The 27,688-nt window shown below is 40.7% G+C and overlaps 1 protein-coding gene across 1 annotated transcript in view; it reads left to right on the top strand.

Moving 5' to 3' along the window:
• The window catches only part of NR3C2 (nuclear receptor subfamily 3 group C member 2), a 368,768-nt gene that overhangs the window by 170,739 nt on the left and 170,341 nt on the right, over window positions 1–27,688 (top strand). The window contains exon 3 of the mRNA XM_060147724.1: window positions 4,265–4,404. Within this exon, the coding sequence (XP_060003707.1) occupies window positions 4,265–4,404 (140 nt within the window). The remainder of the gene's footprint in view (window positions 1–4,264; window positions 4,405–27,688) is intronic.

The following is a 27,688-nucleotide window of genomic DNA, read 5'->3' as shown; positions in this document are numbered from 1 at the left end:
TTAATTTTGTCATTGAGCCAAATTACTGTTTTAATTGGGATTTCACAATGCATCTTTTTGATGCTATGCTTTGACTTCTCTGCATTCGGTTCCACTACATACTTTTCACTCTCAAGACAGTTAAAAACCAATCACATTCTTATATGTAAGGAATGCAGTAGGAGTTCAAAACTGATGAAAAGGCCAGTCATCTGAGATCACTCATTTATCCCAAGTGTTAATTGGGAGGCTGATATGTACCAGGGACTATGCCATGCCCTGGGGACATAGTGGCAAATAACACAGAAGCAAATCCAGGCCCCTGTTGAGTTTACCTTCTTGTGTGGATGAAGCAAACAATAAACAGACTAAAGAAGGAAAATACACAGCATGTTAGCTGGTGACATGCGCTAGGGAGGAAAATAAAGCAGAAGGGGAAGGGGGTTTGGAAGAAGGGGTGTCTTCAGTAGAGGGGGCAGAAAAGGCCTGACTGAGAAAGTGACATTTGGATGACACCCTGAAGGGAGGTGGGGGTGTGGGGTTGTATAGATATCTGGGTGAACAGGGGGCAGCACGTGCAAAGGCCCCGAAGTGGGGGCACGCCTGGTGTGTTTGAGGTCTGGCAAGGATGCCAGTGTTGCTGAAGGGCAGCAAGCACGAGAGAAAGGTTAGTAAGGTCTCAGGGGCCACATTGGGGCCCTGTGGTCATAGGATGACTTTGGCTTTTCCTCTGAGCCTTTGGATGGTTTTGAGCAAAGGAATGAATAAGGACCGTTCTGGCTACAGGGGAAGGAAGGGGGCAAGGAGAAACAGGAAGATGAGCGAACAGGCTTCCACACATCCTGGGAAGAGGTGTTGATGGCTTGGACTAGAGTGGTCCCAGAGGAGGTGTGGGAAGTGATCAGAATCTGGATGTTTTTTGAGGGTAAAGTAAATAGAATTGAACAGATTGAGAATGAAACTAGGGAGAAGGAAGAGTCAGGGATGAGTCCAAGTTGCTGTATCGGTTGGCTAGGGCTGCATAACAAAGTACCACAAGTGGGTGGCTTCGGCAACAGAAATATATTGTTTCATGGTTCTGTAGGCTTGGCCAAGTTTAACGTGTCAGCTGAGTTAATTCCTTCTGAAGGCTGTGAAGGAGAATCTGTTCCATCCCTCTTTCCTAGCTTCTGGTGGTTTCTTTGCCATCTTTGGCGTTCCTTGACTTGTACGAGTATCACTCTCTTCATCTTCACACAGCATTCTCTCTGTGTGTGTCTGTGTCCTAATTTCCTCTTTTTACTAAGAACCCCAATCATATTGGATTAGGGATGACCCTTCTCCAAAATGACCTCATCTTAACTAATCATATCTGCTATGACCATATTTCCAAATAAGATTACACTCTGATGGAAAACTAAAAATGAAATTACCGTATGATCCAGCAATCCTACTCCTGGGCACATATCCGGGCAAAACTATAATTCAAAAAGATAGATGCACCCCCTATGTTCGTAGCAGTACTATTCACAATAGCCAAAACATGGAAACAACCAAAATGTCCATTGACAGATGAATGGATGAAGAAGATGTGGTACATATCCACAATGGAACACTACTCAGCCATAAAAAAGAATGAATTAATGCCATTTGCAGCAACATGGATGCAACTAGAGATTATCATACTAAGTGAAGTAAGTCAGAAAGAGAAAGACAAATACCACATGATATCACTTATACGTGGCATCTATAATATGACACAAATGCACCTATCTATGAAGCAGAAACAGACTCGCAGACATAGAGAACAAACTCGTGGTTGCCAAGGGGGAGGGGGAGGTGGGGAGGGATGGACTGGGAGTCTGGGGTTAGTAGATGCAAACTATTATATATGGAATGGTCGGACAACAGGGTCCTACTGAATAGCACAGGGAGCTGTATTCAATATCCTGGGATAAACCATAATGGAAAAGAATATAAAAAAGAATGTGTGTGTGCATATATAGATATAGATATAGACATAGATAAAAAACTGAGTCACTTTGCTGTACAACAGAAATTAACACAACATTGTAAATCAGCTGTACTTCGGTTTAAAACAAAAGGTCACCCTCTGATGTCCTAGGGGCTAGGACTTCAACATTGGAATTGGAAGTGGGGAGAAGGACACGATTCAGCCCATAGCAGTTGCCATTGACTGAGCCAAGGAAAGTGTACTTGGATAGAAGAGGAGAGTTCCAAAGACCAAAGTTAAGAGACTCTTCAGTTTGAGGACCAAGACCAAGGCTCACGAAAATGTTAAATACAAATCCCATGTATGCTTGCAGTTGTAAAAAAGCACTTACATGTTAATGATGGTTTTTAAGTTGTATTCTAATTGTTTATGCAATCATGGTATTTTCCTGTGAAGCGTAAGAGAGTCAGAGTATGGGTTGAGTTTTACTGGCCAATATGCCGAAGAAGTTACTGGGGCTGAAATGGAATGTTTTGAATGCCATAAAGAAGTCAAAGGACGCTAATAAAAATAATAAAGAGCACTTTTCTCAGAAGGAGAAACAACTTTGGAGAACATTGTTTCAGCCTTTGATTTAAGAAGTCATTTTTCTAGAAAGTCGGTCATGCTGCAGTGCTCTGAGCAGCTGCATAGTTTGTTCCTTCATCTGTTTTTGGTGAGAGTGTAGTTAAAACATATAAAATCAATTTTAAAAAAATCACGAAGGCAATAGTATCACATTTAGCTAATTTGAAAAACAGAAATCATCACCATTCTAGCCATTTCGTATGTTTTCTTTGAGTTTTTATGTTCCTGCTGTTTTACATGGAGACATAAAGCTAGGACAACAAGGTGATGGTGCTGACATACAAAAAATCTACCCAATGTTTTCTGAACACGTTCAGCTCGAATTTCTCTCACATTCCAGCTCGCGTTGCACATTCTGTTTGCTCTGCCCCTGTCTTTGGCTACCATCTAGTCGTGCTTCAGAACTCAGCTCAGCTGTCACCTTTGGGGAAGGCTGCTGACTGGTATATTCCTAGCTTTCCCAGTATGGAAGGCTGAGCCTACAATGTGCTGCCATATTGCCCCGCACCTAAGCACACACCATAATGCTGCATGTCTCCACCAACTTTGAGGACAGGGACTGAGCAGTCTATATTTATTTCCTCAGTACCTTGCACAGGACCTGTGGGTAGATATTCAATAAGTGCATGTGGGCTAGGAATGAAAAAAAAAAATCGAATTCTTTGCCTGCTTGGCACACATCGGTCACTGAACTATGAGACCTTATTAGAATTTAAGACAATTTTGTTCAGATTGTGCCATAAACCGGCACGGGAATATGTAATATAGCTTGAGAAGAGTCTCCTTTAAAAGTATTCGTGTAGGGCTTCCCTGGTGGGGTAGTGGTTGAGAGTCCGCCTGCCAATGCAGGGGACACGGGTTCGTGCCCTGGTCTGGGAAGATCCCACATGCCGCGGAGCAGCTGGGCCCGTGAGCCACGGCGCTGAGCCTGCGCGTCCGGAGCCTGTGCTCCGCAACGGGAGAGGCCATAACAGTGAGAGGCCCGCGTACCACAAAAAAAAAAAAAAAAAAAAAAAAAGGATTCATGTAGATTGTTGCTTAAAAGGTTAAATTTGTCCCTAAAAACTGCACCCTTCAGTTTCTTACCATGAAAGGTACCTGAGATAGTTACCATATATGGCTTGTTTTTAGTATTGACTGTGCCCCTTTAAATTAGTAAGCAAAAGGAAGCAATTTGAACATACCTAGGTAAGGTAACATGGGAGAATATGCAGGAGCTTGGAGGAGTAAAATTCCCGGCAAAAGAGACAAGAATTATTTGAATTTTAATTTGTGGATTGTTTTGGAGAGGGGAGAGTTTTTTATCTGGCATAAATTGAGATATAATCTGAGTCCGAGTGAAGAGAGTTGAGAAGTATTGTAATAGCCCTTTGATGCCAAAAATAGTTCTGTGATGACTCGGCTCAAGATTTCTCTCCTCTCTGTTCACCTAGAATGCAAATAATATTTTTTGGTAAACGTTCTCAAAAACAGGAAAAGGAAGAGAAAAGTTTATATGGGATTATTTATGACTTCTTAGTACTGAGAAGAGGCTTTGCTATAGAGAATTCTTGATACATTACTCCCCTCATAGGATTTTGCCTTCATTTCCTAAGTCACTCGGGATGGGACCATATTGAATTCATTGATGGAACCAAGATGACTGACAGATATTGAGCTAAGCTGTACAGCATGTCGAATGTGCCACTACACTGTAGTTATTTAAATCTTGATTTCTTTCCCCAGCTCTACTTTACGAAGTGTTTCCACTGGATCCTCAAGACCTTCCAAAATATGTTTGGTGTGTGGGGATGAGGCTTCAGGATGTCACTATGGTGTAGTGACCTGCGGCAGCTGCAAAGTGTTCTTCAAAAGAGCAGTGGAAGGTAAATGTTCATGTGGGTGTTCCTTTTACACATTTTCTTTCCTGGTGTGCAGTTTACTTGCAAGGTTAACTCGATAGCACTATTGGGAAATAATTCAAAAATGTCCTTAGTTTTGGATGTAATCTGTCCTTAGTTTTGGATGTAATCTGTCAGTGATAAAGAGTAATGATGCCTTGTCTAAAAACCACTTGGAGATTCTCCACCGAGCAATATTTAATGGCCAAAATTCTAAACTGTGGATTAAGAGCAACCAGTCAGAAATACTGGTTGTTTTGGTTGTTGGTTTGTCTCAGTTTTTTTTTTTTTTCACTTAGACTTATCAGAATCATTCTGTGTCACCATAAATTTAATTTGCATGATCAGAAAGACCATTTTTTTACAGCACGTCTGCCTGGTCTGTTTCTGTATAAATATATGTGTTGGTGGCAAGTTAAAACATTGACATCAGGATCGTGTGTGTAATTTAAGTTGTGTTCCTTACAAAATAAGGTCATTTAACAGCTGCTTGAGAGTCCAGGTCCCCATTTGAGTCCTACCTTCGTTCCTACTGAAAGTTTCCAAACCAGTACATTAAATGAAAAATTGGACTGAGATTCTTTAAGTTATGTAGTCTAGCTTTTGCTTCTGTCCAAGTAATTGTACTTACTAAGGAGAAATGGTCTTTTCGTTTGTTTCTGCCTTTCTCCAGCTTCACTTCCAAGCAATTAATTAACATCAGGCTCAGGCCTGATGGTTTTATTAATGTTGACTACTATGACTGGTCAAAGTGTAGAATTTTTTGCTATCAGGAAAAGTGTTGTGTAATTGACACAGTTCTTACTAAGGAGTTCAGCATTAAGATTCCTGCAGGTGTATTTCTCAGGACATTTTTCTGAGAGGTGAATTGGTGTTTCAGAGACTTAAGCATAAATGACTTGAATGTTTGTTTTGCTGAGGACCACAAGGAAATGTCCTTAGTTCTGGGATAAAAAAAAGCTGACCAAGTAGCTATTTCTGTGCTTCTGAGGTTGAATCTGCATTATTTAATTGATAGTACATGATTTTACATTATTTACACTATTAATTATTTAGTAGTCCCCAAACCCAGCATTGAATTGGTAATAGGAGTTCCATATTTCTTTCTCGGGGTGTGAGCTCTTGGTTACAGGTGACAGAAGATTCAACACAAACTGGCTTCAGCACCAATGGAAATTCATTGGCCCACATAACTGGAAAGTCCTCATGTGGGCATGGCTTTGGGCAAGCCATGGTCTTAAGCCAGGTCATTCGCATTCAATCTCATTCTCTCCATCGCTTGACTTTGTTCTGGCTCTGTTCTCATGTGGCTTCTCTCGTGAGAAGAAAAGAGGTTTTCTGTTCCCAGGGGTTGTTATAAAAGCCCCCAGTTGAATCTCCATAGACTGAACTTGACTCACGTTGGCCCCCTCCAGCGCAATCACCGTGGCTGGGGGGAGCAGTGATCTGATAGGGTGGTCCTGGCTGGAGTCGGCCAACCTGAACAACCTAGACCAACTGTGGGAATGAGCATTTCCCGGAGAAAAAGGTGGGCCCTGTTACCAGAAGGCTGATTTCCAGAAGATGGGGGAAACAAGTATGTATAGTACTGAAATCAATTTAATTTTTTAAGATTGTCTTCCCCGCCACCCTCTTCTTTCTTTCCTTAACTCTGTGATGGACTCAGTAGAAGATAAGTAGGTAAGATATACCTCTGGCATCTTCTGATGCCGCTTTATACCTTCCAACATAAGGGCTCCCCTCCTAGGCTCACTAATTGGTGAACAAAGGTGATGAGTAAAAATAAAGCAGTGAGCGAAGGACATTTAGAGAGGGTGCCTCTGGGTTGCCCGACCTATGGGTCAGCATCCACATCAGAACCCATGTATGGCTCTTTATAAAATCTGCCCTTCTCTGCAAAAAACGGTTTTCTAGATGTTTTTGTTGTTTTTAAGTAGTTTCTCTGGAAGTAGCTAAGGAAAGAATTGTTTTTGCACCTGAGGTACATATAAACATGGAAAAGCCTAAATGTCTGTACGTCTTTTTCTCTCATTGAAAAGCTGATCAGTAATGGATAATGAACCTTGACAAGTGCCTTTTAAGACTTTTATTAATATAGCTTATTTCCTATTTATTTGGGAATTAGAATTTTAGCACCTACCTCTGTGAAACAAGGCTATAAATTTTAAATATAAACTTCACGAGAGTAATGACTTGTTTTTGTTTTGTAATTTGTATTTGCTTACTGTTTTATCATGTGTGTATGTGTGAAAGAAATAGGACTATCTCTGTATCAGAACTTTTTGATTTAATAAGAAATTATTTTAAAAATATTTTATGTAATTAGAGGCACTAATTTCACAAAATTATGGTATATGGATGTTATTTTTATTCCGCTTTTACAGGTGAAGAAATTTGGGATCAGACCCAATTAATCTATTTGGAATCATAAGGCCAAACTTAGACCCATATTAAAGTCTTATGACTCCAAACCTAGACCCAACCTAAGGCCTCATAAATCTAAATCTCATAATCTCTTCTTTCCATTTTCCATAATTCTTAAGTTCCTGGAAATCCTGCTCTATATGTCATTGTTTATGCCTGCTCGGTAATAATGAGGGCAGTGATGTAAACATTGAGGAGACAGTGTGGTACCCTTAGTGTGTGTCTCTGCGTGTGTGTCACTGTGTGTGTACATACACACACATATACAAACATGTATGTGAGTTTTTATGTTTGAATATTTACTACGGTGGTTTTCTGGTTTTAACCTTAAGCTCCTCCTCGGATTACGTATACAGAGGCTTCTAAGCAGCTGCAGGTAGGGGAGTCCTTTAAAATCGAAAGGAACTAACAACATCAGGGCGAACTGGAAATGACCACTAGAGAGAGGACAGGGGGAAAATCACAGCAGTCTGAGCTTCAAGCTTGTTGGCTTCAGGCTTTTATGCCCTAGAGCACCCCGCTGCAATGCTTGGTCTGATAGTGTAGTGGTGACTACATAGGGAGACTGCACATCATTTGTTTTAAGTGTATATTATGTTCTCTGTGTCCCGTCTAATGGGGTGTAGATATGTGCTTATTTCTTCTTCTTAAACATTTAATATAAAAACACTTAGATGTCTCATCCAGAATACCTTTTTTGTCAATAATGTTGGTTTAGAGCCGTATTACTGTACCTTACAATGGAAGCTTATCGTTTTATTTTTAAATTTGAATTGCTTATTTGCCTTGAAGGTTTGTCAGGACCTTTCTGTCTTAAGAAAAAGAATAAACCTATATGCACACGCACATGCACACATACACATATATATATTTTAAGTTGGGTTCTCCCTAGTGGTGGAAAGTGGACTGGCTTTAGGGTCAGAAGACTTGGTTTAATTTCCAGCTCTGCCACTCACTTGGTGTAAGATTATGGCAAGTTATTTAACTTACTTGGGCGTCAGTTTCTTTATTTATAAATGGAAATGGTAGTATTGCCTTACCTGTTGCTATGAAAAATTACATGAAAGCGAAACGTCTTTGCAGATTTTATAAATCGTAAAGTGGCATCAAAATATTAGACCTTGGGCTTCCCTGGTGGCGCAGTGATTGGGAGTCCGCCCGCTGATGCAGTGGACACGGGTTCGTGCCCCGGTCCGGGAAGATCCCACATGCCGTGGAGTGGCTGGGCCCATGAGCCATGGCCGCTGAGCCTGCGCGTCCAGAGCCTGTGCTCTGCAATTGGAGAGGCCACAGCAGTGAGAGGCCCGTGTACCACAAAAAAATATATATATATATATTAGACCTTGACCTTAGGAACAACTGCTGAAGTTCTTTGGCCGCGTCTGTACACAGAGATCATGTAAATGATTCGGTAACGTTGTACTGTTAGGTCTTCATTTTTCCCGTATTACATTATTTTGCCCATAGAACTGCCCTTTGAGGTTGTAAGATCCTTCTAGACTAGCAGTTCTCAAAGTTTCAAAGGATGTCGGCATCAGGGGTGAGGGGATAGAAGGCCTGTTGACATTTCCTTGAGGGACTTTTCCACATTTTCCACCGTGGACTGAACCACCACGATTGATTCCCGTAACGAACCTTCATAGCTGACTCTGGCACCCACCTTTGGGAGTTGCACAGTAGAGGAGATATTGAGAGATGCCAACTGGACTTGCAGCTCCCCTGTTCGATGTCTTTAGGGCAGGACAGGGTCTTATCTCTAGAACCTAGCAACACCGCAGATATTTAGTAGCCACTAAATAAATGTTTGAATGTACATATCAACGTACCTATGTGGCATAAGAGCATTCCAGGTTAATGACTTGCCCCTCAAGCCAGTAAATTAGCAACGAAACTGGCCCAAGAATTTACGCAGGCCTTTTGATGTCTAATCTGCAACTTCTAATTCTAGTCTGAGTTTTTACTTTCTCAGTCTCTTTCCAACTGTAAGTTCCCATTGGTTTCACCTTGTGTGTATTTTACTTTGTGATCCCTCAATGAACAGAGCTGCCTACAGTCAGCAGGCTATTTTATAACCTATTTTCCTTTCTGGCTACTCAGTATACAGCAGTGTCTGGAAGACACAGCCCCCACAAATTGCTGAAGAGGTACAGGGCTGTGAAAGAAGAAGAGAGTTCCCTATAATGTAAAGTCAGCTGGATTTATATTTTTGTAAGCAGACCCGTTAGGCTAAAGAGTCCATATCTTGGTATGGCCAGCCAAATCATATGATGTCTATTTCGACACTCAGACATTTCCCTTAAGTAAGAGACTTATAAATCTATTTCCTGAAATGAAACGGCTTTAAAAGGTCTAACTGTAGATTAATCTCGGCAGTCCTCAAATATGCAGCATTTAAGGTACCCACACCTGGATACATGCACCTCATTCCTTTCACGTGTACTTCGCAGCATATAGGTGAGAAATCCTGCAATTCATAGACTGATTATCCTGTGGGGGAACATGTTTTTAAGGACATGTAATGGTTGACTAATAGTTAATTTTCTTCGCTTTTCTAAACTGAATGAGTAAACCGAACAGGTCCAGAGGAAAGTGTGTCTCACCATGTCATGGGCTCATGTTTTCCCCATCAATACTGTGTGTGCTCTTAAGCAAGAGGGCCCAACAGGCAAGAGTGTGAGTAAGTGTGAGGTCTGGGGGGCTGGATGATGGACCGTGCAATTATGCCGCAAAACAGAGCATTTAAATTGAATGGACACAAGCTAGATCAGGATGGTCTTACATAGTAATTGAAATACAGCCATCCCCTTGTAATTGGCAATATGAAATTAAGGAAATAACACCTGCTTATTAGATGTCTTCAGGTCACGATGTGTGTGATGCAGCCCTCCGTGTCTCTGTGTGCCACGTACAGGAAGCTAATGTACATCAGAGGGCATCGTCCCTCCTACAAAACTGCTGAGTCAGAGATAGGAAACCAAGGATTCTTCTGGCTTACAGTTTTCTCATGAAACACTTTAAAGATTAAGTCTTTTTTTCCCTTTACCAAAAATTGGGAACGAGGTAACCGGATTCTTTCCAACTACTTCCTATAAGTGCTTAAATAAATACCTACCCAGTAGATCATATCTAGGATTTTTATGAACACTCCTTTCCTCCTTATATAAACCCAAGGCTTTTGTGTTAATTACAGATGTTTGCCCAGATTTTTTTATATATCCCTTCAGTTGGTTGCCATGGGAACATACAGAGCCATGACATTTAGGCCAATCTGGAAGGTCAAGGAAACTTCTTAAAGAACTGACCCCCAAACTGAATCTTGAAAGATTAGGATTGGCAATGCTGAGGGGGAGTAAGGACAGGCTGTCTGCACAGGGCACCAAAAGCTATTTTGTGTTACCTCTATGGACGTGTGAGAGGCAAGGAGATAAAAGTGGAGGCTGACGTGCAGATTGGGTCCAGGTCCTGGACTCTAAGGAGGGGCCTGAATTTATCCTTGGGCAAAGCAGAACCTCTGAATGTTTTCATACAGCAGAATGGTAAGCTCAGGTTCGCATTTAATATCTGGCTGTGCGGAGGTAGGCTTATTTAAAGAGAGACAGTTCCGGTGGCTCTTCTAAGTCATTTCGGTGAGAGATGACCAGAGATAGAACTAGACCAGCAGCATTAGGGATAAAGAGGTGGGGACAGCTAACAAGACTATCTGGGAAGTAACATTGGTGGGTCTGTATTGGAGGTAAGGAAGCAAAGATCTGGGATGTTTCCATAGGCTCGGCTGCTGGTGCCCTTTGCTGAGACTGGGGACGCTGGAGTGGGAGCAGCTTTGGGGGCATGGGGGGCAAAGGTCATTCATTCACCAAACATATGCAATATCCACTAAATGGCAGACACTATTCTTGGCATACCTAGGGACTTCCTGGATGAAGAAAGTGAACAAAATATACAAAGATCCTTGCCATGGTGGAGATTACATTCTAGTGAGAGGTGGTGGAGAGATTAAACATACTAAATGAGTTATTTGTGTAACATGAAAAGTTGATGGGTGCTCTGGAAAACAAGCACTGCCAGGATAAATGGGGTTGGAATGAAATTCCTTTTAGGACAATGAGTTTGAAATGTCCATAGAACATTCAGACGTGCCTAACAGGAAGCTGGATGTGTGATTCTAAAGCTTGGGGAATAGGGAAAGATCGAAAATAACTATTTTAGAATCATCAGCCATGAAAGTAGATGCATTTGCCCAAGAAATGGGTATTTAGAGAGACAAGGAATAAGCCAAGGTTAGAACCTTAGAGAGCATAAATATAGGACATTGTGTATATATGTGTGTATGTGTGTGTATGTGTGTGTGTTACACATGTGTGAATAATTTTTCTCTCTCTCTCCTCCAAGTTGTACACAGAAAAGTCTTAGTTACTTGGTCTCTGGTTCTTCCAAGTTTAGATGAACTTCAGACATTATTGCATCTGTGGAACTTTCAATCCCAGTTTTTGCTCTTTATTAATCATTAGTCTTGATTTTCTTTTAATCTAAGCCAGTCCATAGCCCACAACCAAACATGATAGCGAGGAAATTTGATTTGCTAACCCGGGCAGAGATAATGTCACACATGTAGCAGATGCTCTAGACATATTTGTTGATCGATAACTATTTAAATATATGTATGGGGTTCCCCCTTGTTCCTGTCACTGTTTCTCTGAGGTCAAAACTATGTTGAAGTGATTTCTTAGAAAATGATTTGGAGTAGGGACACGTAGGCCAAAAATAAATTAGCGTTATCCAAAGAGAGCTTCTTGTTTGTTGCTTAAAATTTTAAACGAAGGTGCACTTCACATAGCAAATTTGGAAAGTATAAATTAGAAGCACAGCAAGTAATTTTCAGGTATTCCCCGTGTCTGTGCCTCTGTTTGCAGCCCATGTTGTTCCAGAAAAGAATCCAAAGCAACTCACAGCTTTCCATGAGGTAAAATGAAAGTTCTCATAAGTGAAATGAAAAACAGGACAAAGGCAAGACGAGAGCAAGAAAGAGAACATACAGCCAGGAAAGGGGATGGTAGAGAGAAATATGCCCTTTGGCCCTGGCAGACACCGGCCACCTACTTGGCTTTCTAGGCCCCAGCTCACAGACAGTGGTGAGTCACCTGATGTACGATGTTCTTAACAAGTAGATTAGGGAATTGCCTGTTGAGAAGAAAATTTTCATGAGCTGCTTTGGTTGTAATGTGCCTATTTTCATGTGAATTAGAACCTGAAATTTAAAAAAGTAACTCTCCCATTGGTATTAGTGGGATTGTTTGGTTTATCTTAAGGAGCAGTGCGAGAAACATGCTTTATTCTGTCAGACACCTTCTCCGAGAATCATCGCTGTTATTTATGGAGCAGTTACTCCATGCCAGGCAGGCACTGTGCCAAGTACTCCATGTTTTATCTCATTTTTTCCTCATAACTGCTGTCTTAAAGCTGAAAGTTTTGTGAGTTTTGCAAGGCAATATCTTTAAACCTGAACCCTCTAAGCAATTGTTGTCACAAGGAAAACAGTGACTGCTTTTCTTTAACAAGGCTTAATGGTATGATCCTTCCACTCTTAAAATTAATAGCAATAGTGGGCTTCCCTGGTGGCGCGGTGGTTGCGAGTCCGCCTGCCGATGCAGGGGATGCGGGTTCGTGCCCCGGTCCAGGAAGATCCCACATGCCGCGGAGCGGCTGGGCCCGTGAGCCATGGCCGCTGAGCCTGTGCGTCCAGAGCCTGTGCTCCGCAACGGGAGAGGCCACGACAGTGAGAGGCCCGCGTACCGCAAAAAAAAAAAAAAAAAAAAAAAAAAAAATTAATAGCAATAGCAATAAACATTTGAGTACTTATTTTGTGCACATTAACCTAAGAACTTTATTGTTTTATCATTTTAATCCTCATGATAATCCTATGAAATAGGTCCGATTATTCAATTATTATCTGTCCTCATGTTAGAAATCAGTCATCTGAGGCATGTAAGAGTTGAATTAGTCAGTCCAAGGTCACCCAGATCGAAGGAAGTGGCAGGGCGGGGATTTGAACCCGGGAAGTCCAGGCATTCTGACTCTGTATATTCAGCACATAAGCTCTACTGCCTCTCACAGAGTTATATCAGATCCCAACTATTTTTACCCCTCAAAAAGTAGGGCAACATCCCTGGCTGGAGAACACTTATGAAGAGCCCATTGTAATTTAACAGTTTTCCCGCTATACTCTAAATAATTAACTCCTAGCCATTCCAAGTTGAAGCTCTCATTTGAATTTCTGTTGCCCTAATGGGAAAGAAATTGGGTAGTCTCTAATTTTTTCTTAAGGAGTGAACTCCCTATTTTTAAAAATTACCATTACCATCCTAAAGTACATCTTTAACATCTTGATATTAATCTAAGGTTTGATGGAAATTTTTTATCTTCCTGTGTTTCATTTCCTATGTGTGATAAAAATTAGACAGAGCCTGTCAGGCTCAGAGAAGCATTGCGAGCAGGACCTTCCTCCTCCAAAGCTGAAAGCCCCAAACTCTTCAGCCCTGATGCCTGGCAGCTCAGAAACAGACCCGAGAGCCAGAGGACGCAGGGCTGCCCTCCCAGAACTTGTGCCCATGATGTCACTAGGATTGTACCACTTACGTGATTCTTCCCCTTGAGAATGCTTTGACACCGGAAATGAAAATTGCTAAGTTGATTGCAGTCAGTGCCAAAAACAGAGCCCTGGAAGATATGGAGGATAAGGAGGCGTTTAGGCATTAAGGTGGAGGCAGGTGGTGGAGGGATGGAAAGATGGGGACTTGAACCTGAGTCTGCTCAGTTGAGCAGGCCCCGTTCGGTGAGGGCCTGGTCCATGCCCAGAGGTGGAGGAGGCGGCTGAATAAAGACACTGGGGCCAAACAAGGGCCCTCATTTTGCAGTGTGAAATCTCAGCCCTTCTTAAACACAGCAAGTCTTTTTTGAGGAAAAAAAATCAATGCAGGGGTATAGGCAGCGTTGTCCCTTGGTGTCTGCGCAGTGGCTCATGGCAGGTACCACCTAGCAGAAGAGAAGACGACTGGGATGGGATTGTGGATGATGGAAGGTAGAAAGGGCCTGACTTAGGATGGAATTGGTGCAACTGAACAGAAGGCCTGATTTGAGAAATGAGAAGGAGGAACGGGCAAGACCTGATGGTGGATTAGTTCTGGGGGATGATGGAGATTCTGATGGAGACTTGGGAGGAAACACTTTGAGAATGGAGAGGATGAGAGGAATTTAAAAACTGTTGAGAGGGACTTCTCTGGTGGTCCAGTGGTTGAGAATCCGCCTTCCAAGGCTCAGGGTACGTGGGTTCGATCCTTGGTCGGGGAACTAAGATCCCACATGCCGCGGGGCAACTAAGCTCACGTGCTGCAACTACAGAGGCCACGCGCTCCAGAACCCATGCGCCACAACGAGAGAGAAGTCCATGCACCGCAATGAAAGATCCCGCATGCCACACCTAAGACCTGATGCAGCCAAATAAATAAATATTAAACAAAACAAAACAAAACTTGAGATTGAGTCACCCAAAGAGATAAAGCAGTCTCTATGAAAAAGCAGAGACTAAATTCTGAAAAAGTTCATTTTTTTTTAACCTGGATATATTTTCGGGCACATTTTAAAATAAAAGAAGTGTGTAACTAGATATAAGGTAGTTTGGCAGATCGGCTGAGTTTTAGGCAACAGATGTCAGTGGCTGCTTTGGCTGTTTGGTGCAGAACATGGGAAGTTATGAAATGAAATTGAAATCCTGGTGAAAGTGCTGGGCCCACAGCACCAATGAAACAGCCCCGCAGGGCATGGTGGATCGTTGGGGAGACATGTCATCATTACTGCCCATGTTAGAGGTACTAAATGATGTTAGCAGCTCATGACACCATAGGAAACCACAACATGAAGCTAATTTTTTTTTTTTTTACCATTTTAACCATTTTTAAGGGTACAGTTCAGTGGCATTAAGTATATTATTCTGCAACTATCACCACCATCCATCTCCAGAATTTTCTCACCTTCCCAAACTCCATACAAAAACTCCCCAATACCACTTCTCCCAGCCTTTGGGAACTATCATTCTACTTTTTTTTTTTTTTTTTTTTTTGCGGTACGCGGGCCTCTCGATGTTGTGGCCTCTCCCGTTGCGGAGCACAGGCTCCGGACGCGCAGGCTCGGCGGCCATGGCTCACGGGCCCAGCCGCTCCGCGGCACGTGGAATCCTCCCGGACCAGGGCACGAACCCGTGTCCCCTGCATCGGCAGGCGGACTCTCAACCACTGCGCCACCAGGGAAGCCCTCATTCTACTTTTTATCTCTATAAATTTGACTGTTCTAGGTATCTCATATAAATGGAATCATACAATATTTGTCCTTTTGTGTCCAGCTTATTTCTCTTAGCTTAACGTCTTCAAGATTCAGAAAAATTGTATAGCAAAAAAAAAAAAAAAAGCGCATGTTTCAAGTCTCCAAAATTTTTGCTGTAATTTTTTGCTCTTTAAAGACAGACATATCCAATGGAGTGATTTTTTTCTTTTACCCTTATTCCTTGGTATCTTCATTCACTGCCCATCCTGACCTCTTAGATCAGAAAGAGAGAAAGGCTGATGATGATTTCTGTAGAGATAAGCAGATACCTGTGACACATACACACATAAGCACACACACACTTTTAGAGCTCTGCTCCACTTCACCCTGTCACCCAGTGATTGGCGTTCTGAGGAGAGGGGAAAACCTTGAACGTCAGCAAGAAGACTCCCAAACCACTTGAAATGATCATGAAAGCATCTGTGCACATGCTCACATTCTCTGTCTCACACTCACACACCTCCCTCCAGTATCAGAGACCAAATCCACCTCTAGATAAGAGCAGGTTGACACCAAGGAATGACGCTCACCCGTCTCAAGCAATGGAGCTTGTTTCCATCTGCCCTCAGGTTGGCCCTAATTGAAGCTCTTCCATCCATGCCAGCACTTGGAATTTGTTGACTATAACATTACATTTACAAAAGCATCATCTTCCTGTCTGTGCTGTGTTGCTAATTAACAGTGAACTCTTCTACCTCACCAAGCAAAACATCCCTAAGGAGGAGTGACAAATGTATTTTCTCCTTACAGGTATAAGACTAAAGGCTCCATTAAGTCACTGGTCTTTGACAACCTAATGCAGCTTTACAAAAGGGCGCTGTTTACTTTTCTAATGGTAAAACCACAAAATAAAGCAACTGAAATAAAACAAAAGATTAAAGAATCAAAATGTAGAGGGGCATCATAACTGTGAACAAGAATTGAAAAGTCACTTGTAGCAAATAAGCTGAGGAATAGATGGGATGAGGTTTTTAGGAAGTTTAATAGAAACTCACACTTACATATCACACTATAGATGAGCCCAGACTCATTCAATTATATTTGTTTCAGAGGAATCAAAAGTATATAATTTGGCGGGGGGCGGGGACACAAATACCTCCTCCTCTCTCCTAATCCCTCCTTTTATTTTATTTTCTTCTTCAATTTGGAAGGAAGAACCAAGGCTAGAGTTTGGAGATTCACACCATCATCTTAGAAGCCATACTGACCACTTAATGTTTTAGTGAAAGAGGCTCCTTGAATATTATCCAGCAGTTTAAGCACTTACTGTGAGAGTGCTCCAGTAAGAAGCTGTATAATAAAGCGTCACCAGCACAGATTCCAGAGTCATCTTTATGTTGAGGTATCGCGTGAGTAGAGAGAGATTTGGCCTTGGGGTCAGACAACCTGGCCTTGGGTCCAGAGTGACACTGCCCACTCTGAGACTTTGAGCAAATAATTGAAGTTCTGTTTTCTCTTCTGTAAGAAAATAAATCTTAAAAGTATCTGCCCTACCCATCTCTCAGAGTTAGGAGGATAAAAATTAGTACCTGTATGTTGAAACTGCTTTAGAAATAATAAAGGGTTACTTTACAAACGCCACATTTAAAAATGAATATTCCCCTTCTTAGGAAGTAATTGAGTCAATAATTCATGGTTCTCAATAAAATGTAGAATATTTAAATTCTAGCTACTTTCTGTATGTGCTAAATATTTGCCTTGAAGGAAAAGAAACAGTAAAAATTAAAGAAAAGAGTATCTCACTTTAGGCAAGACTTAGAGGTTTGACTTCCTTGTTTAGGAAGGTTTAGGCAGATCCACATTGTTCATGAGGATTGCACCCAAGGGCCACAGTGGGGAAAGCTTCGTATATATTTAAGATCAGGATTTAAATTTAATCTTCCTGAATACACAATCATAAAAAGAACAGAGACAGTTTTCATACTCTTTCTACATCTTAAACAATTTGGGAGATCACAACTACTTTTCACTTTCTTCTTCTTTTTTTAATTAACTGTACCAGGATTTCTAAAACATGCTGCATTCTGTTGCCCTCCCACTTGTGTTGAATGGCTTAATTGGAAAACCAGTGCAGAATTAGTCTAGGTTGGTTGTTTTTCATCTGGCCTGTACCATAGCATTTTCCCAGTTGAACCAGGCTCAGCAATTTGATATTGCTAACATTACATAGGTACTAATTGTTCTGTTTTTTACTATTCAATATGAACTGAAGTTGCATTCAGAAAAAGAATAGGAATGAAGAGTATTAGTAGCCATTAATTAGAAATCTTAAGTAAAAATCACTGTTTTTAAAGGAGAATAGTGGAGAAACTGTTATTGAAATGTCATTATTAAATGATAATAGATTTAAAAGGTCCTTCAAGCAACCTTTCCTTTCAATATTTAAAAATAAATGTGCTTCTGACATATCTGATGAAGATTAAGATGTATTTGAAGATCTTTAGTTGCTGTCATTGGTGATACTTAAAATTCAAAATATTTCTGTGACATCTCCCAAATACTGAAATAGCTGACCTACACCTAATTTAACTAGCATTTCACAGAACAGAGCTGTGATCGTGACTAAGGTCAGATGTCAGTGAAACATGAAGCACTAGGTCCAGAACTTGGAGAATCAAGCTAGGATCAGGTGCTAAGAAGGCAATGAAGAGGCAAGGAACCAACAGGGCCAGAGCTGATGTCAGACAAAATAGTCATTGAAAATAGAAAGGAACATGCCGTATGTGGGCCCACAGTGTAGACCCACTGTGTAGAAACCAGGCACATGCCTTCAATTCAGCCAGCATCTGTTGGATACTTACTATGTACTAGACCCTAAGTGTGTGCTACAGTCCATTCCTATTAACAGAAAGGCATGGGAATCCCAGATACCTTACTTTAATTTATTCTAAGTAGTGTACCTTTTTATAAAATCCTCTACTATATCTTAAAAATTACCTGTAAAGCAAAAGTAATCATATAGAGTCTTAGGAATTAACCTTGTCTTTTTTACTGCAGCAGTGCAAATTGTGCAAAAATCAAGTGGAACTAGGAAAGATTTCCCGTTTTACAAAGTTTCTCACTGTTGAACTCAATTTACTAGGCAGAAAATTGGTGTTTTCAGGTACTGATAGCTCTTTCCTTTAATAGACTAAGTTGTAATTTATAGTCATGACCCACAGGGAGGGGATAGGAGCAAAAAAATGAAATTATTTTCGTAGTGAAAATTAACCTCTATTGAGCCATTAACACATCCTTTGTAAAACAAGCCTGAAAATAAAAGCGATTTTTAAATGACTTAAAAAATCAAGCAAAATTGTCTTTCCTATAGTGAGGAGAGAATGTTAGAAGTATAACATAAAAGCGTGTTTTTCATTTATGTCAGAAAACAGAGCAGGCTGTCTCTTTTGTCTTTACCATAACTCACCATTACATAAGTACTAATTCTGCTTTCTTTTTTTTTTGCTCTCCAATATGATCTGAAATTACAACTTACAAAAGAATAGAAATCTAAAAAGAGTATTCAATAAATGTTAATAAAAATCACTGTTTTTAAAAGAGAATAGATGGAGAAATAATTATATAAGTGTTTGTAGGTCTAAAATTCCTTCAATCAGCTTTCCCTTTAACATTTTAAAATTAACTGTACTCAACGTATCTGACTATGATCTTTTGAAGGTCGTCAGTTGCTAGCTGGATTACAAGAAGAATGTCATTTCAGATACTTGTGACTATGGTGCTTTCAATAACGATTTTTTAAAAATCAACTCTTAATATTTTTACAGGTACTGAAATGTGTTTAAGATTTAAGTTGAGACATTAGTACACATTTTTCACATGTAGATAGTTTTTCCTTTAGTAATTGCACTGTGACATCATTCTGCTATACGTTCTATGTGATTTGTTTTGGGAAAAACAGTTGCCAAAAGAAATGTCGTTATGCAGTGAGGTGTGTACCTGTGTTGCAGCCATGCTGCCTACCACAGACCAGCTACTTTAAAATAGAAATTGCTGCATCTAGAATCACGGAAAGGGCCCTCCACCTTCTTTCATCTCATCATATGAGGGGATGCCAACCATTTTGTTACCTTTAGGTTTCTAGAACACATTGCAGGTACCCACTCATTGTTATTAAATGACTAATTTAGAAATCAGATGGAAATTAACCCCAGGCAATGACTTGTTTATTTATGTATTTATACTATACAGGTAAATCATAGGATAAATATTCTTCCCACTGTTTAAGATTCTACTAAGATCCTATAATAAAATAATTCTGTTATATTTCAAATGTCGTAATTCCATTTCCTTATACAAAATTTCCAGCAAATACCGTATTTCCAGCTTCAGTCTCATAAAGCTTAGTGTTTATTTTTGGTTTTGTTCTTTATTGTGGTAAAACACACATGCTGTGAAATGTACATCTTGCCATTTTTAAATGTACAGGTCAGTGGTGTCAAATACATTGACATGGTTGTGCAGCCATCGCCACCTCTTATCCTTATAACGCTTTTCATCTTGTAAAACTGAAATTCTGTATCCATTAAACAGTCACTCCCCATGCTCCCCTCCCCCAGCCCCTGTCAACCACGATTATACTTTGTCTTTATATGTCTTGGTTTTGTAACATTTGCTTTTTCTTAATTTTAATTGTTACTGAAACTAGATGATGGTATGTCGTTTTCCAGATTCAGTGTAGATGTACCTTGTTACGGCTAGAATCATAACCGTAGGGACCTGTGTTCAAAGTCCAATGCCACTGTCTCTAGTATTCATCATGGTGAACATTTATTAAATGTGACTGTGAGCTAGGAGTGCAGTGGACAGTCTCTCATTTTATTTCTGTACAGTTTTTGTAGGTGTGAAGCAGTATCCTTCTGTTTTGATGAGAAAATTAATTAGAGGAATTAAGCCATTTGTCCACAGTCACACAGTGAAGAACAGAGGTAGGAATGGCAGGCAGGTTTTCCTGACTCCAGACTTTGTCTGATTTCACTGTGTTGCTCTACTGGCCCCGAGGCCTGGGCAATTTACCAGCCTCTTCCTGATTCCTTGCTGTAAAATGGAGATGGGGAAATACCTTGGGTATCGTGATGTTTTGGTGACTGTGGTATATGCCAATTTTCTGGCACGTTGTAGACGTTAAAGGAATGATAGCTTCTGTATCATACTGTGAATAGCTATCACACAGAAATGATAGCTATTCACAGTACTCTTATTACTTGTCAGACTGGACACATCCCACAGAGTAGGCAGAACTCCCTAAGTGGTTACTTGATGAAATAGTGTATAGATGTCAGGGGCACAGTAATTTTATATGTCTGATTCCAAAACCCCCTACACACGTGTTAAATGCAAAATGTGTATTTGAAACCAGTAAAGGGGCTGCTTTGAATCCTGGTGAGAATAAATACCACTGAAATTGAATGTAGACCAAGGGCGAGCAGCTTTTCCAGTTGTTAAAATAGCTCTGTTTTATTATCAAATCGGGTGATGGATGACATTAAAAACTATAATACTATTTTGTAGAAGAGATTCTCTGCATGATATTAGGTATGGGCACAGATCAAACGTCCTAAACCGTCATGTTTCTAAAACGAGTAATTTAAATACTAACTTGAAACAAAATTTTACTAAAGTTCTGCCCACATAGGTCTGATAGGGAGGTATCCTTTAAAAAACTTATGGAAGAAAAAGAAGGGAATACAATAAATTGATAAAAATATTAGGCAGTTTCTCTCCCTTCAAGACCAGATCTCCAGAAACCAGAATACATTGGCAGCCAAAGTTAAGATCCTGGGGGCTTTGCTCCTGAGAAGGAATATGCAGGGAAGGTCACCTCCATTTCTTTGTGTACCGTTGCGATAATAACAGCGTGTGTTTGTACGCGTCTTCACACTGCTAAACACTTGCCAATGAGCGGCTTCGGCAAGTGGCACAGCTAACCAGTGAGGAAGCTGAGACTCAAACCTGCATCTGACTCCAAAGCCAGTGCTGTCCCCTGACAAAGTAGCTAACTCTGTGAGCATGGTAAATGGGAGAAAAGTGGAAAGAGAGAATGCCCCTTAGTTAAAGTATTTAAATTGGAGTTGATATACATTGTCCCAAAATACTTTCTTAAACTTCTAGTGATTTTCCCTGAAAATACCTGAGATGCCCATTCCTCTCATCCCAGAACCTATAGCTGACCATTTAGAAGCAAGTATGTAAACTGAGATTAAGAGAGCACCATTTACTGAGGATGCTGTTTGTGTCATTGGCCTCTTAAATCACGGGAGTCAGTAAATGGCTCCGGGACACCTTTCAAGGTGGTGGTTTTGCCGGCTCCACTGGTCCATGTGGCTGACCCTCTGTACATATTAGCAAGAATTTACTGTGATACAAACTCATTCTCGTATGTCTGTGACTGTCCCGCAAACCAACCCATTTTAATAATTTTGTCCATAGTGCCAGTTGTAAAGGATGTAACCACAGGAGACTTTTCTGTTGCAGAAATTACAACAGTAAGCGTACAGCACTCTTCTTCAATAAACAGGTACCGACGTCACACTTGGCACACAGTTAAAATCAACAGATGATTTGCTTTCCAAGACTTCCCAATGCTTTGCACCATTGTAAGAAATCAGGATGGCTTCATGTTTTCAATTATGAATACGTCATTGTAGATTTCGGGGGTGGGGGCACATTTAGGACAGTAGGGAACTAGTCAGGATTACTGCTCTGAACTGTTCAAGTGTACTCCATTTAAAGAAAGCCCGCTCTGTGGAAGTCTGTATTTGTTGACATGGAAATGATAGAAATGATCAGTGAGTCTTTGGTTGGTATACATTATTCCTGAGTGTGTAAGGAGGTGCATGGGGCCCTTGGAAATCCAGGGAGAACAGGTCTGGTCTCATACAGAACTCGGGATACTAAGTGGATACTGGAAATCCTTTATAAAACTCATCATTGAGGCAGTGAAATGAAGTAAAATTAACTTTGCTCTGAGTTGTTTTTTGTAATAGTAATCAGCTGATTAGTGATACTTGAGGAGACTCTTATTTATCATGGGACCATTTTTCCCAGAGTTAAAACAACAACAACAAAAATGCCTGTATAGAAAGAAAGAGCCAACTACCTATTTTATTAAAAAAAAAAAAAAGAAAAATTCTACCTATAATGGTAATCTTCTTGCAACTAATTAATGTTCCTACTTTTATCAGGATCATTTTAATAGTATTTCATTTTTGCCTTAAGTTAGTCTCACTGAGTAGACATAAAATTTTTGATTTGGCAAAATATGTTGGAAAATTAAGTGGTCGAAGCTTAATGTGATTCACTCTCATTCCTCAGCTTCTTACATGTTCGCACTATTTCTCTTTACTTTGTAGTAGACTTTTAAACTTCTCATCCTAAAAAAGTTGATTTGATGACACAATTGCATTGGTTTACCAGCTTTTTAATAAGTAGTCTTTTCTCCTGCTTATATAAGAAAATATTTTCTGTAAAATTTTAGAAAAAAAGAATGAGGAAGAGAAAACATTTATGCTTTGAGCATAGCAGGGAATTAGATGAGAGTCAGTCGATGTTGTGATGTTTGCTTTACTCTCCAGTAAACGCAGGGTGCCCAGGAATACAAAAAGTATATGCGCTCTGAACTCTTCCCACATGGAGGGAGAATGCTTCCCGGAAGATTTTTCCTACATATGTCCTTATATTTTCTTTTAATATTTGATAGGCTTCCAGACTAAGATTTCTGAATCAAATGAGGATTTTAAATTTTAAGAAATGTTGCCAGGGACTTTCCCCGTGGCACAGTGGTTAAGAATCCACCTGCCAATGCAGGGGACATGGGTTCGAGCCCTGGTCCGGGAAGATCCCACATGACGCGGAGCAACTAAGCCTGTGCGCCACAACTACTGAGCCCACGTGCCACAACTACTGAAGCCCGCGCGCCTAGAGCCCATGCTCCGCTACGAAGAGTAGCCCCCGCTCGCCGCAACTAGAGGAAGCTCGTGCACAGCAACGAAGACGCAACGCAGCCAGAAATAAATAAAAAAATAAAATAAAAAAAGGAGGAAAGAAAGAAATGTTGCCATGTGGCTTTCCAAAAGGTTGAAGTAATTCACATTTCCGCCTGGAATGTATTTGAGGACCCTTCCTCCATCCCCACCAGTGACTGGTACTACCACACTTTTTGCTTTGTGCTACTTTGCTAAGTATATATCACTGTTACTTTCTTTTAATTGTGGTAAAATACACATAACAAAAAATGTACCATCTTAACCATTTTAAGCTTACAGTTGAGCAGCATTAAGTCCGTTCACATTGTTGTACAATCACTGCCACCCCACCTTGCATCTCCTGAATTCTTTTCATCTTTCTCAACCGAAACTCTGCCCATGAATTACTAGCTCTCCATCCCCCTCCCCGTAACCCCTGGCAACCACCATTCTACTTTCTGTTTCTAGGCATTTGACTACTATAGGTGCCTCATGTAAGTGGGTTCGGACAGTATTTGTCCTTTTGTGACTGGCTTCTTTCACCTAGCATAATGTTCTCAATAAAAATATATTTTTTACGATGAAAGATAACTCCTCAAGACATGAGCGGCACTTCCTGACAACGAAGCAGTCGCACGTCCTCTGCATCTGTGCAGTTGTCATGGTACTTTTTGCATATCAGACACTTAGAGATCGCAGCAGACTCTTGACACTTTCTGTTCACTTCTGGCCCTGCTGCCGGTAGTCTAACCCAGAGGCGGACTCAGATGCCCTCAGAGGTGGGTAGGTAAGGAGTGTGTTAGCAGCCAGGTAAAGGAAAAGGTGGGACCCAGGGCTGAACTGAAGACGCCATGCCTTGCAGAAGGCCTGCAGGTCCCAACTGTCATGAACTGTGTTGCCAGTCTGAGAGCCTGGCCTTAGTTGAAAAGTCCATTACATTTAATAATGTGGCAGAAGCACTAGTTTCATTCACTGAGTGGGGGGCGGGGCACTGGGGAGAGATGACGGGGAGAACACATGAGCCTTTCTAGCATTCACTCATCTACGTGGCTTTGCTTTGCAAGGTTCCTCAGAATTCCTCAGCGTTGTAAGAGCAGAGGAGGCCGGTTGTACCTATGTGCTTTTCAGATGCCAGAATACTCCCTCTGACGTGGAGCCGTCTGTTCTTGGGTTTGCGGGAACGGCATTTTCTGGGACGTGGAGCCGTCTGTTCTTGGGTTTGCGGGAATGGCATTTTCTGGAGGGGCATCTAGCATGCCCCTTCACATTTGCTGAAATGTCAGCTCTTCGTGGGGGCTTCTTCAGGGCTACTTTGCTTCCCTAGCCACCTAGTTGGGAAACAGCTGGCAATGTTGGCTTTATCCAAACGTGTCAAATTGATTATTGAATCAGTAAGATCTGTAAATATTTATTATCGAATTCCAGCAGGTCTTGCAGGATTTGATTCTGTATCCGGGGTAGGGATTCCTCACCCTGTTTTCTTAGATTGAGTATGTAGGATTTTGTGTCACTGCATAATATAAACCAGAAGACTGCTATGCACAACAGATCACGTTGTGGCCCCTTGAGAATGCAGGGCTGTGTTTTTTTCCTGCATACTACATATTCTGGGATTGTTACATTTTTATTTTTCTCCCTCCCAAGGGGTATGAGAATGTTCAGGAACATCATAAAATCCCTGCAGAGCAGAAACAAAGCGTCTTTCTGGTTCATGATTAGTTTGACATTGTCATAGCTTGCTTGCTGTTCTCTGAGAATATTTTCAATGTGGCAGAACTTCCTAGTTCATATCAAAATTGTGAAGGGGTGGGCTTCCCTGGTGGCGCAGTGATTGAGAGTCCGCCTGCCGATGTAGGGGACGCGGGTTCGTGCCCGGTCCGAGAAGATCCCACATGCCGCGGAGCGGCTGGGCCCGTGAGCCATGGCCGCTGAGCCTGCGCGTCCGGAGCCTGTGCTCCGCAACGGGAGAGGCCACAACAGTGAGAGGCCCGCGTACCGCAAAAAAAAAAAAAAAAAAAAAAAATTGTGAAGGGGCTTAGTAAAAAGTTCCTTGACCAAACAAATTATAGTAAATGTGCATAAAATCAGATCATTAATTGTACTGTTGTTCACTATGACAAATATTTGGCAAATAGAGTTTTTATTAAAAAGTTTTGTGAGAACCCACCCCCCAAAAAAATAATAAAAAAAGAATTCCTCAGCATTATACACGAGCTTTGGAACCTACCTCCTTCTCTAGCTGCATCACTTTCCGCTCATGCCCCAGAATCTGTTCCTTAGCTGCCCTTGGCTTATGAAAGCATCCATCCCTCCCGTGTGTGTGTCTAGATGCCCATCCCACCCCGAGGCCTCTGTGCACGCGGTTTTTTCTGTTTGTTCTCCCGTTCATCCTCCGTCTCTCTGATCTGTGCCAGCTGGTTCCTCCTAGGGATTCTGTCCTCAGATGAGAGGTGGCTGCCCCTGGAGGCTTCCTTGACTCCTGTGTGTCCTGTCACACCTGAGCTTGCCCCATCACAGGTCTTAAAGTGGCCTGTTTCCATCTTCCCACTGGATCCCGAAGAGTAGGGATGCGCCTGGTTTCCTCTTATATTCCTACAAGTAACGCAGTACCTCGTGCATTGTAGGGGAATGAATGAATGAGCTGGAAACCGAGACACGAGAGTCTCCTCAGAAACGTGGGTAGGTTTTGAATGTTTGTCTTAGATCTTGGAAAATGCAATATTAAGAAAATTAACTATGGGAAAAAAAATGGACGCTTGTTACCTTTTGAACTGGGTCTCTGCAGTGCACTGTCATTCAGCATTTCATGATGATCTTTTGATGCAGTTTATATCTATTACTATCTTTAAATTGTTCTCACACTTTTGATAGCTTCCTTCAGTTCCGCTTCCGTGTTGGTTTCTCTGACCTCTCCTTTGTCTGGCAAAATGATTTTTTTTTGTTGCCGGCGTTAGTCACAGGGATTTGCTCAAATTTCTCAGATTCTTACGGATGACGTTAAGAACCTCAACTTGTTTTGACTTAGATGGGTCCAGTGGTAAAATTCACCTGAAGGGAAACATTGTTTTGGCTTTGGGAAACAGATATCGAAGATAAATCCGGGTGTCATTCCCATCTGTAACTGCATAGTCTTTCCTGCTGAGGGGCTTTTTAAGTGAACAACAGTGGCCTCTCTCTCCTCTAGACCCATATACTGAACATACCAAGAGAGGATGCCTGAACGTTGATACTTTTGCAAATAGAGTTTGTAATTTTAAACAAAAATATAAAATAATGCTGGCAGTAATTATAGTGATCAGTTAGAGAAAGGGAGATATATTTGATGGTGTCCTCAGATGGCTTGTTCTAAATATTAGTCAAAAAGTTACATTGAGGTTTCTCATTTGGGATCCTCAGACTGTGTCTGAATTCCTCCTTGTGATACCTTGTATAGATGGAATAAACTGTCAGAACCCATATTTAAGCTGGTATCATCTTACTCTCAGAGTATTTAAATGAATGATACTAATAGTTTTGGACAATCATTTGGAAATAGTTTTAACATGTATATTGCTTGTTTCTTGACAGGGAAGTTCACATTGCTATTACTCACCCATTATAAACAATTTTAGCTTCACAAAAGAAACATAGCACACTAATCTACTCTGTAAAATGTATCAACTTTATGCATTAGTATTCTTAAATTGATTTTTTAATGCCGTGTATTTTCTTACGTAATTGAATTTTTAAATGTAAATCATTTTGACTTCTGCATAAAAAGTAGCAAGAAAAATGTTCCCATTTTGTTTGTGGGCAGTGCTCCAACTTACAAAGTTATTGAAGTGCTGCATAATGTAAATTCATTTACATTATGAATTTACTAATAAGTTCATAAAACTGTGTCACACTTCATTATAATCTCTTAACCAAAGTGGAAAAGCCTTTTGGTTTATAAATTCCAGCTGTTTTTAATTTTTCAGTTTGATTTGGGTTTTAACGTTCATGTACATAATAAGTGCTGCTGAGAATTTTAATTATGACATTTTTAAAGTGAGGCGACCTTAAAAGAAATTGAAATGTTATTCAAATTCTAGGGCTATCCAAATGAGAAAAATATGGAGAATACCTCAGAGTTCATTCTTTTTCTATTTTGGATTTCTAATTTACCTGTACACTCTGCGTCTCAAAATTGTTGTTGGTATTTTATAGTCCTAGTGGTTTTTGGCCATATTTCTTAAACAAATTATCCAATTGGGAAGTGAAAGTATTCTCCCTAGAACTGGACGATATTTTCAAAATTTTGCAATTGAGTGGTCACCATAATTCTCGTTTGATAAATTATAATTTACTATATTCAATAATGTTCATTAAAGTTCATAATTCAGTGATATATATATTACCGATATAAAGACAAGGATGTTAATGGTACAAATGTAGAATATCAGAGTCAAGGGATAGGATTAAAAATGAGGTCCTTTTAGCATCTCCCTACAGATGGCTAAAGCTTTCCAAAGGTAGAAACTTGAGAATAA

Source organism: Lagenorhynchus albirostris, chromosome 4 (assembly GCF_949774975.1).
Source record: "Lagenorhynchus albirostris chromosome 4, mLagAlb1.1, whole genome shotgun sequence".
Classification (NCBI taxonomy): domain Eukaryota; kingdom Metazoa; phylum Chordata; class Mammalia; order Artiodactyla; family Delphinidae; genus Lagenorhynchus; species Lagenorhynchus albirostris.
This window is presented reverse-complemented; position numbering and strand designations above follow the sequence as displayed.